The following is a 12,105-nucleotide window of genomic DNA, read 5'->3' as shown; positions in this document are numbered from 1 at the left end:
AAAAATGGTATAGGAAAAGGAAATATTTATTTAATTTTTATTGAATTCGCACAGAAAAATTAAAATCAACAGTATGTGTTTTTACATGGGTATTTCCATCCAGGCGCTTTTTGTTCTGTAACAGCTGCTTTAGTTGTGAATATAGTCTTTTATATCCTCCACAATCATCAGTGGTTGTAGTAGTTGTACATGTAGGTTTATCGTTCCATGTGTAACACCAAGAAATTTAAGACCCAACAAAGTACATATATTCTGTATCCTTGTGAAATTCCGAGTCGATTTAGCTATGTCCGTCTGTCTGTATAAAACCCGCTCACGTTAAAACTAAGCCAAGGATATCAACCTAATTCATCAAAAATATTTACTGTTATCCTAAGCAGTTTGGTATTCAAAATCAGTAAAATCGGTCCACGACGTAAAAAGTTATAAATAAAAAATTTGGACTACCTCGAAAAAATTGTTTTTTTTTTCGTAATTCTTCAGTTTATATCTCAAAAACTGAATTTTGTCACACATTTTTCTACCAAGGATCAGGTATGTTGAAAGTCATGACAATTGATTCAAAAGCTCCCTTAGCCACCATATAAAGGTAATAACTCACTTAAATATATCAGTATAAAATTTATATATATATAAATATATAAATACACAATTTTGTACATGTAAATATAATACGAAACGATCATACTGCCAAAGAAGTGTAAGTGTATCGCCACCAAAACGGTTTGATAAAGAGTTATTATAAAGGTCGAAGAACTATCATGTCGAAGGTCGTAGAACTATCATGTTGGTGCCTCATTTGTTGTTTTTCAAGTTTAAGAAAAAAACTAAAAACTTTAGAATTATATTTTCATAAATTGATATTTGGCGTTCGTGATGTCTTTATTTGAATTTTTTATGCGTTTTATAACATTATTATAGGAACATCTACATATTTTATACTTCTAATAAATTTTTGCTGCTGTAGAATCTTGTTAAATATTATTTATAGAATGGGGTAATGAGTGTTTGTGCCCGTGCTGAGTGCTGTTGCATGTAGTTTTTTCCAAGAATAAAAAAATAGAAAAAAACAATAGCTAAAGATGCGAAATAAAATAGAAGTGTAATAGAAAGGGTACAAGAGTGCAGGGATAAAAACAAAACTTTATTGAATAGTATTTCTATAAACAAATCAAATTTGTAAGTTTTTCCTTTTTGCCATTATATAAATAAATGAGTTTCTTGAACTTTTTCTATGTATTTTCTTATTTTTGCTCTGCTCTGTTCTGTTGTGATGTTTTTTGCTGCAGTCACGAGGAGATTGAACGGAAAAAGAAATTAAAAAAAAAATTCCTTACAAATGGCTGAAACTAGAGACGAAACAAGAAAAAGAGAAAAAATGAGAATTACTTATTGTCTTAATTGCATTTTTTTCTTAGGCATTTATTTATTCATTGAAAAGGGGCAATTTATACAAAAGTTATCCACTGGAGAAAATTGTTTTCAAAGTTTTTTATTTTGTTTTTCTTTTTTCGTTCTTGGTTTCGTTATTCAGACTAATATATTGTTTTGGAACACCGCAGGGTGCTGTGTATATACATATTTTCTAGACAACCTTGGACTTTTGTTAAATACAAATTTTAATGCAAAAATCGTCAAGGAAAACAACTAACAATATATTGTAGTATTTGTAAATTTTATTTTTAGGAATTTTGAATATTTCTGTCTTATACATTTATAACTGTCAAGAGGTTTGGTTTAAAGACACAGTAATATATAAAACGTATAGAACTTGATTATCATACAAAGTTCTCTGTAATATTATGCTCAAATGATTTGTTAATATTTATGACGGATATGAAATGCTTAATTAAAAAGTTTCAATCTTAAATCATAATAAACGTTAAAATTAAACAAAAAATTTTTGTTTCGTAAGTTTAATACATCATTATTTGTAAGACATTTTACTTAAAATCTATGAATACAACATAAAAATAATAAATATAAAAATAATATAAAATATAGTCAGGTATGGCCGACCATATAATACCCTACACCATGAGTACATTTTTAAAATTTTTATTTTTCATAAAGAAAATTTTATGCTGAATTTTACCTTAATTCCAAAGTATTCGTGCAATTTATTGATAAAAAAAAACAAAATTTTCTAAATGAGGCTTTTTGTATGTCAAATATGGGCCGATCCTCGGTAAATTTGGGAAAAAGGATATATTTGTTTTATTTCAATACAAATGGTTACAAGTAAATTTTAGACGTTTAATACATTTCTTGAAGGGGGGTTTGTATGGGGGATAGGGTCAAATAAGAGCCGATCATTAGGAAAATCTTCAGTATCATTTATACTTTTATAAAACTTATTTGTGCCAATTTTTAGATAGATAATAGAATAGTTAATGTAATTATGGCATAAAAAGTCCAAATCGGGAGGTACGGTTGTATGGCGGCTAGGTGAAATAATGGTCCGATTTCAACCAATTTCAATAGGCTTTGTCCCTGTGCCAAAAAATTTACTTGGTCCAAATTTCATCAAATTATCAGCCAGCCAGACAGACAGACGGATGGACATAGCTTAATCGACTCAGAAAATGATACTAAGCCGATTGGTATACATTAAGGTTTCAATATTTTTGTGTGTTACAAACATCAATACAAACGTATAATACCCTCCCCACTATAGTGGTGTAGGTTATAAACATTGTTGAAAACTTCCATATAGCTTTTCTACAAAATTTGATTAAAGTTTTATAGTGTTATAAACAACAAGTAATCAATTTATACAAAAGTTATCAAAATTAACAAAAGGTTTGCAAATGTTATGTTTTTACACACTTTGTTTTTAAAACAAATTTATGAAAAACATCTCAGATATTAAAAACTAAAAACTATTTTGTAAAAAAAACAAAAAAAAATTGTTGTAAGAAAAAACTTCTGAAACCAAACCCATCAGTAAAATCGATTTGGATAAATTATGAGTTATTTTTTATACCCACTATCAAAAAATGATGTAGGGTACATAAAATTTTTGCACAGCCGCATATTAAACTATTACTTGTTTTTCTTTTGTTTGCATTATTATAAAAATTAAGCTTATTATAGAAAAATACAGAAAACAAATAAATAAAAACATAATAACAATAAATACTTAGGTATGTAGGCGCTTATCATATCCGAGATTTCCTAGATAATTCTAACCTACCCACTGTGCGATGTGAACCATGCGACCGCCATCAAAAATCTATAACTTTTAATTGGATTGGATTTTTTAAAGCCACTTTTACGAATTCTCGTAATATTTTTTTCAGTCCTTCAAGTACAATTTCATATATATTTTTTTAAACCCTACACCACTATAGTGAGGAGGGTATTATACGTGCTGATGTTTGTAACATACAAAAATATTGGTCTCATACCCACCTTCAGCTATAACGATCGATTCCGAATCATTTCTTGAGTCCGTTAAGACATGTCGGCTGACTTCCATGAAAAGCTTTTGCGCAACAATTTTCAAGATAATTTTATAAAATTTGGACCAAGCATTTTTTTGGCACAAAGACAAAGCCTATTGAAACTGGTTAAAATCGGTCCATTATTTCAGCTAGTCCCCATACAACCGTACCTCCCGATTTGGGGATTTTATGCCATAATTACGTCAAATATACTATTATCTCCATAAAAGTTGTATAAGTATTAATGACACTGCTTATTGATCGGCCCTAATTTGACCCCAGCCCCCATAAAAATCCCCTTCAAAAGATGTCTTAAACGCCTAAAGTATATAAAGCCTCATTTAAAAAAAATTGTTTTCTATCAATTAACTGCTTAAATACTTTGGAATTAAGGTAAAATTCAACATAAAAGTTTCTTTATGAAAAATAAAAGTTATAACAAGTAAGAGTGTTATATTCGGCCATGCCGAATCTTATAATCTCAAATCTTTCTTATTAATAAACTTTGATATTATCGATTTATGTTGAATCATATGTCAATATTAATATGAACATCAGGGAAATATTTGAAAGGGGGCCTTTAATAAGGGCATAAGCAAGGACCGTGCTATTTCGAATTAAAAATATTAATTTAGTTTGATCCAATATTTATAACCATAAACTGTTTTTTTGTAAGATCATCACACAATAATTGTTTGTATCTAATGTCGCTGTACTCGTATTTTTAATTTAGTCATGAGGTAATTTTCTGAAGAAATTCAAATTCAGTTGAAAAATTTCAGTTCCTATAAAACTACCAATATTTGGTAGAACCTTTGTGCCATACAAGTGATTTTCTGGAGTAAATATATAAAATAAGTTATGAGTGTTAAAGGAGAACTTATACGTCTACCCTGTCTACCCAGTTATGAATCGATACTTCTAAAATTTAGAACGATTTTTGTTCATACCAATATTATTTATGTCGCATTTTCTAATGATGATCTTAATAGGGGCATAGAGTAGGGGCTCATACAAACATGTTTATGTGAAATTTCATCGCTGTAGTCGTATTTGAGCGTCACAGCCAATAATAATATTCTACGAAAAGATTTATGTTCCGATAAAACATGTTTGTGCTGCATTTCACTGCTATTTATGCTTCTCTTAACCAGTTATGCGTGATAAAGTAATTTTCTGAAGAGGATTTTATGTGGTGGTAGGGTCAATTTTGAACCGATCCTTATAAATTCTAAGAAGAGTTTTATGCCGGATTTTACCGCTAGATGCTTCTGTTAACCAGTTATGGACTATAAAGTCTTTTTCTGAAGGGGGCCTTATATGGGGTCTAGGCGAAATCGTATAAGTATCGTGTTTTCAACAGAAAGGCAGACAGACAGACGGATGGACAGACGGACGGATATGGTTAGATCGTCTTAGAATCAAAGAAGGATCCAAAACATATATACTTTTGTGGATCTTAGACAAATATTTCAATGTGTTACAAACGGAATGACAAAAACAATATACCTTCATCTTTTTTGATAGTGGGTATAAAAAACTATTTTAAACGCGGTTGAAAACCCGATCAGATGATCCTAACATCTACTGCTAAATATACATATGGATATCAATGTTCATCATGCTAAATTTAAGGATTCTGAGAGGGATGACACGCCCACTATTGCTAGTTCGCAAATTTAATTGAGGATTCAAAATATGACATTAAATATTTATTTATTTTTTTTTTTGAACGAAGCACCTCGCTTATTACAAATTTTAAAACATTAAGTCATGTATGGTTTCTTTCAAACTTATAGGAGATACTGTGAAAATTTTTAGAAAATTAGTTTATAAGTCTATTGACTACAAACGAACATACACACATATTTCAAAATTGCCCTGGTGCACACAGGTGGAACCGGAGATATATATAATGAGATATACAAGTGTATGGGAGGGTTCGGGCTACAGTAAAGTGTAGAACTTTTCTCTAGAAGTTATTTTCTATCAAATATCCGATTTTTGCGAAGTTTAGACCATAAAAATAAATATTCTAATATACTTAAAATCTATAAATTCGGGTTTATTATTTTATAAATGTAATAGTTAGTGAAATAATTTAAAAAAGAATTATTTCACTAGATTATAGAATAGATTATAGACCAGTCTATAGTTTAGTTTATAGTCTAGTCTATAGTACAGTCTGTAGTCTAGCCTATATTCTGGTCTATAGTATAGTTTATAGTTTAGTCTATAGTCTTCTCTATAGTCTATCTAGTCAATAGTCTAGTTCATAGTCTAGTCTATAGTTAGTCTATATTCTAATCAATAGTCTATTATATAGTATAGTCAATAGTCCAGTTATATTGAGTTAAAAAATATATATTAATATTAATTTTTACCTTTAAATATCAGAAAAAAATATATTTTAAATGGCATGGCAAAATTTAAGCTCCAATATAAATATTTTGTTCCCTTTGTTTCCCATTTTTTTAATGCAAAAAACGTAACAAACAACCACAAAAATATAGAAAAAAGTGAAAACCTTTTTTATTCATAAATAATCCTTCGTTAAGTAGAATCAACCCACTTGCCCTTTCATTTTCACACATAAACAAAACGTGTGAATGGCTTTTATGTCAAAGCACGCTGTAGTGGTAGTGTAAGCATGTTTTAGCATTTAAGTTGATATACCATGTATATTTATATGTACATGTGTATATATGTAAATACGTATAATATATAGTTCGATATACATATTTTCAATATTTAAATATTTGCTTGTATTTTGAACAGTATATTACCATAAAAATATTGTTTCACTAAGTATATCGATATTGCACAAAAACTGTTAAAATATATTGTGTATATATATTTTTAAAAAGGTAATAATTCTTAAAAACAAGAACACCCAAAACGTGTATTATTACAGCGAAATATTGTAAAAGCAGCTAGCAACAATGCACAGTGGGTTCGTCGTTAAGTAAACTTGCCAAAGGTTCTAAATTAAAAAAATAAGTTTTTACCAAAAATATACCGTATCTTTAAAGGCAAGACTTTTACTTGTATTCCCTGTATCTATATAACACACAATTTAATTTTAAACATATTTGTTCAATTCACAATCAAGTTGTATATTGTATCTACTAAAGTGTAGTAACAGTGATTGTGAACAGATTTTTGTAGCAAGTCATAAGTTTTTGTTCACAATAAAAAACAATCAAAACAATGTCAAAAGTAAAAAAACCAAAAAACGAGCAAAATATACCAAATTAATTTCATTTTTATTTAAAATTCTATTATTTTCATTATTCCACATTTTAAACTAATAAATAAACAGTTTTTAATAAAATTTTATTTTTGTTTTGGTAATCAGCTGTTTGTTTATAATTTTCGTTTTTTATGCCAAAATCGATTGCATTTTTTATTTATATGCTGAAATAAACAATTGACAACACTGAATTTTCTTACGACATTCGAAAACATATGAAAAATTGTCGTAAGAGTTGTATAGAATTTTTGCATAGAAAATACCAACAACATTGTTATGAACATTGTAGCAGCTGCTGACATACAACGCATACAACGCTACAACATCGATTGTGAATTGAACAATTGTCTTTCAAAGGTCTCAATCTACCCACAAACGTTGCTGCTAGTAAAAGTTATTTTTAGAAATTTTAAATCTAGACCCTTCCTTTCCAGCGATACTAATCACATGTATCAAAACTTTGTAATTGATGTAGCTAATGCCTAGATTTGTCCGGTATGGCCCCAATGTACAATGGTAGCTTCAAATAATCAACTGACAACAAAAAAAGGTTTAATATTTTAAATGTACATAGTGTACAAATTAAAAAAAGTATTTTGTGAAAAAAATACCAAAAGAGGAAAGTGCTGCAGAGAGAAATAAATGTAAAGTAATAAAAAATAAATTTTATAATAAAACAAAACCACCACAAACTACAACACATTTTTGACAATAACACACACTGATATAGAAAATTAAAACAGAATTTTTATACCCTACACCACTTCAGTGGTGTATGCTTTTAATAGAGACTAGACTATAGACTAGACTATAGACTAGACTATAGACTAGACTATAGACTAGACTATAGACTAGACTATAGACGAGACTATAGACTAAATTATATACTAGACTATAGACTAGACTATAGACTAGACTATAGACTAGACTATAGACTAGACTATAGACTAGACTATAGACTAGACTATAGACAAGACTATAGACTAGACTATAGACTAGACTATAGACTAGACTATAGACTAGACTATAGACTGGACTATAGACTAGACTATAGACTTCACTACTGTCTTGCTCGTAAACAAGCCAAGTTTTTTTTTCACTTTTTGTACTTGACTCCAATAATATGTTATAACTAGAATTAAAATTTGAAATAATTATATAAAAATAATTAAATTACTTATATGTATAAACAAAATATTCTCCTGGCGTTGCCCCATTTCTAGCAATATATGTATACCTAATATGAAAATTGTACTGGAATATATATTACAAAATGTTAACACTATAAACAACTAAATGCATATGTTTGGCATTTAAAAATTCAACAAAAATTTAATAAAATCTAATAAAAAGTTTTGTTAATTGAACTCCTCTTTCAAATAAATGTTTCTAAAATGTTCATTTAATCCAATAATTAATTCTAAGTTGCATTGCTAAGTATACACTCTGCTATTCGAGTTATTTTCACATTTAATAATGCTCTTTTTGGCACTATAAACTCCCTTTCAAATAACCATTAGTAGTTTTAATAAATCAAATTTTTGAAACAAACTTTCTCTACACGAACATCACAGAAATGTATGTATTACCCGGGCATTTTAGTAACGGTATGTTTGTAAAAAAAATTCTCACTAAAAATTAAATTTATTTTTGACAAAAATACAATAGCAAAAACGAGAAAATGAGCTTGTATATTAAGGTTATAACTTTTTCAATATTTTTAAGAATTTCAGAGAAGAGCAAAGATAGGGGTTGCGATTTATACCTCTTTCAAATCTAGTATCCAAGTATGTAGATTATTTAAAATAAATCATGTAAAAGTCTATTCTCTTCAGAAGACCTATGAAAGATGTTTTCCTTGTTTGAACACTACTGGCTACTACTTAGTTTGTATTTTGGTTATAAAACTAATGTAGGTGAAATAAATTGAAATGAGAAAACTTTACCATATGGGAATTTTTCCCCAATATTCATATTTCATTCTTGGCCACAATTATATTTTTCATGTTCGGGTGAACATGCACACACAAGCACGATCATGCTTATGTTTGTGTAGCACCAGAAATTCCCACGTACCTACACATGATAGTGTATCTATGAATATTTTGAGAATAAAAAAAACTCATGAATTTGAAGGTGTATGTACTTGTGTATACAACGAATAAAAGTTAGTGCAAAAATGCTAAACAAACTTTAAATGTTGTTACACCAAATTATACTGGGTAATTTCTTCTCTACAAATAAACAATATGTTTCGTTCAAAATATAAAGAGCAAAATTGATGCACAGCAGAGCAGTTCTTATGGAATATACAAATGTATGTTTGGATATATGGTTAAGCCAGAAATATCACGATATAATCTGGTGTAGTAAATTATTATTTAAATAGTGAACTACACCAATTTCGATACTTAAATTTACTGAAGCAGTTATTAAAATAGTTAGTTTTAATTAAGGACTGTAATATCTGAATCGTAAGGAATCATTTTTAGACCCTAAGTAATCGTTCAAAAGTGTCTTTGGGATAGATCGGATAAAAATGAAATGAAGAAATGCGGAGTCATTGATACTTATTTGGTTGTGTATACAACATATTATCAACGAATATAGGTTTTCAATAACACTATGATAACACCTCAAGTATGAACAAAATCTAGGCTTTTTAAATTCTAGGATGGTTCTTAGTTTGTATTTGAGCGTTCATGATTATTAATTTGATCTTTTTAAAAGCAAAGCAAAAATACTCCATTCTTATGCATTGCAGAGAGTAAGTTGTATTGGCCTTATTTCACGGTTGTATTTTTCAAACGCTACATGAGTTTCCCGCCCATTGTGTATCTTATACGCAGGTGGTAATTTACTTATATGGAATTTCCGGTCCAGTATACGTGCGCTTTGCTCAATTAGTTGAGCTATATAACCTCTTACATTAGTTGCCCCGTTGGAGAATGACAGGTGTCAAAGGAAAAGGCAATCACTAGTTAAAGTCGATAGAGTAGGCGGACCTAACATCAGGTAAAAAGATCTTATTGATGCTATGAGGAATATCGTGTCTCTACAAAACTTCCCATTTACTAAAGAGATCACCTAGGGGACGTAATTGGTGGTTCGACAGATCTATATTTATATGGCCACAAGGAGCTCCAACACACTCAACCATGAAGGATAATCGCCGATAAATAAACGTCTCAACAACTTCTTCGATTCATCAACCGTCACCACTTATTCATTCTGACATCTCCACAAATACAACTCAGAATCCCTCTCATCCATCAGATACAAATATCCAATGGTACAGCGCACACCAACGCATACCCATACCTTACACATTCTGTGGATTAATAAAATGATGGATTTGACATTTTATAAATCCACAGAAACTTTTTCCGAAGCGAAATCAAAAACCGTATGGTAAAAGTATATGAAGCACACCTAGTCGACACTAAAACCAAATATACTTGGAGCTATCGAAATGCTCTACATGTGGTTACGAACAGGAACTAAACTAGTTTGTACTACTGATTAAAAAGATTTGTAGTGTTTATTACACCCGATCTAATAAAATTTACATACATTTGCATATATTTTTTGTCCCATGTGTATTCCAAATAAGACGTTAAAGGGTTAAAAACAGATATAATTTTATAAATCCATTAATAAAATATGTATGCCAATTTTTTCATAAGCTTAATACTTAGGAGTAATTCGATATTTGATTTTAGTTAAAAATATTTTTAATTAATGTAGTTTTATAAAATTTATAACCCATTGTGCACATAGTTACATACAGTTAATATGTGTGGTAACAACAATCATTTATTTGTTTTTTTTTCAGTTTTTTTTTTTTTAATACATACAATTTATTTGTAGTTTGGTTGCAGTTACCAAAATAAATACAGAATATACCTAAAGAGTGAGTGAGAAATGGAATGAAGAGAAGTGTAAAAAAAGAAAAAAAATTTTAAAACTTACCGTTATTGTGGCATATGCTAAGCACCAGTAGAGTCATAAATATCACACCATACAATTCATTGAAAATTCTGAAAGCTGGAGCCGGGCATGTGAAACGATACCATGTGGAGAATGGTGATGCTGATGATGACGTCGAGCAGGAATAAGAGTGAGTTAACGAGGAGCTGTTAGCGTTTGTTTTTAAAATCTTGCATTTTGGTTGTAGTAGGGTAGAAAAAGTGTTTCTAGTAGTTTTTACATATGAAGGGGATGTTGATGATGTTGTTGTTGATGTTGTGCTAGTTATTTTTGTTGCTTCTGATGATGATGATGATGTTGAAAGTGCAGTTCGTGTTGTAGTATTACTAGAGTTTAGTAGTAATTTTGTTGTTATATGGGTTTGTTCTGTAGCTTGTACATGTTCTTGTTTCTGTTTTTGCCTTGTTGTTGTTTTTATAACACATTTCCCTAGAGCGTATAAATATTTAAGCTGCCATTGTTGAAGTTTTTTTTGCTGTTTTAAATGTAATTGAACTTTTTTTCTTTTGTAAACATTATTTGTGGCATATTTTCTATTAGATGATGCTACTGCTGTTGTTGTTGCATGTGCTAATTTAGCTGTTGTTTTTATTTGTGTTGTTTGTGATAATAACAGTGTCACTATATTTTTTACTATTAAGCTTATCTTTTTCCTGCTACAACTACAATTGTAACAATTTCTGCTACATCTACTAAACCTCCAACTGTTACTACTACAACAACTGCCACTACTTTTAGTTATGTGACAGTTACTACGTATACTTTTCCAAATATGTAAACAACATTTACTAATAAAATATCTTGGCTTGTTATTGTATTTGTTATTTTTATTATGTTTATTAATGTACGACTGCAATTTGCCTTTTGTTGTTGTCCTTTTATTATTTACACTTAGTTTACATTTATAACTTGTAGTTATTTTGTTGGTTCTTGCTACTACTGCTGATGCTGTTATATTGTCCACCATATTTACAAATTTGCTGCTATTCTTGTTGTGTAAACATCCGCTACGTCTACGTTTCCTCTTCCGTCTGGAAGTTTTACGTATTTTTCTTCTTAATGCTGTTGGATAGAGACGTGTGCTGGTATTTGTTGTTTTAGCTGCTGAATTTTTACTACTACTGTTAAAAGTAGCACTTTTTTGACTACTACTACTATTTTTACTACTACTACTATTATTATTATTGCTATTGCAAATATTTGCTGTTGTTGGACATGTTGTTTGTATGTTCTTTGTTGCACTTGCTGTCGTATTAAAAAAGTTGTTAAAATATTCAAATGTCATTGTTATTTTTTTATACAAATATATGTGTGTTTGCTGCTGTAGTTAAAATATTTATTTAGATTTTTAACATTTTTATGCATATTTTTGTTTTTTTTTTATTTTTTACAATTTATTTATTTGTTTTTTATCTT

The 12,105-nt window shown here is 29.3% G+C and overlaps 1 protein-coding gene across 1 annotated transcript in view; it reads right to left on the bottom strand.

The window, feature by feature from the left end:
- LOC111675536 overlaps positions 1 to 12,069 on the bottom strand; it is a 213,805-nt gene extending 201,736 nt beyond the window's left edge. The window contains exon 1 of the mRNA XM_046952243.1: positions 10,672 to 12,069. Within this exon, the coding sequence (XP_046808199.1) occupies positions 10,672 to 11,974 (1,303 nt within the window). The 5' untranslated portion in view covers positions 11,975 to 12,069. The remainder of the gene's footprint in view (positions 1 to 10,671) is intronic.
- Between the last annotated feature and the right edge of the window lie 36 nt (positions 12,070 to 12,105).

Source organism: Lucilia cuprina, chromosome 2 (assembly GCF_022045245.1).
Source record: "Lucilia cuprina isolate Lc7/37 chromosome 2, ASM2204524v1, whole genome shotgun sequence".
Lineage (NCBI taxonomy): Eukaryota > Metazoa > Arthropoda > Insecta > Diptera > Calliphoridae > Lucilia > Lucilia cuprina.
The sequence above is the reverse complement of the archived record's forward strand: the minus strand, read 5'-3'. Positions and strand labels throughout refer to the sequence as shown.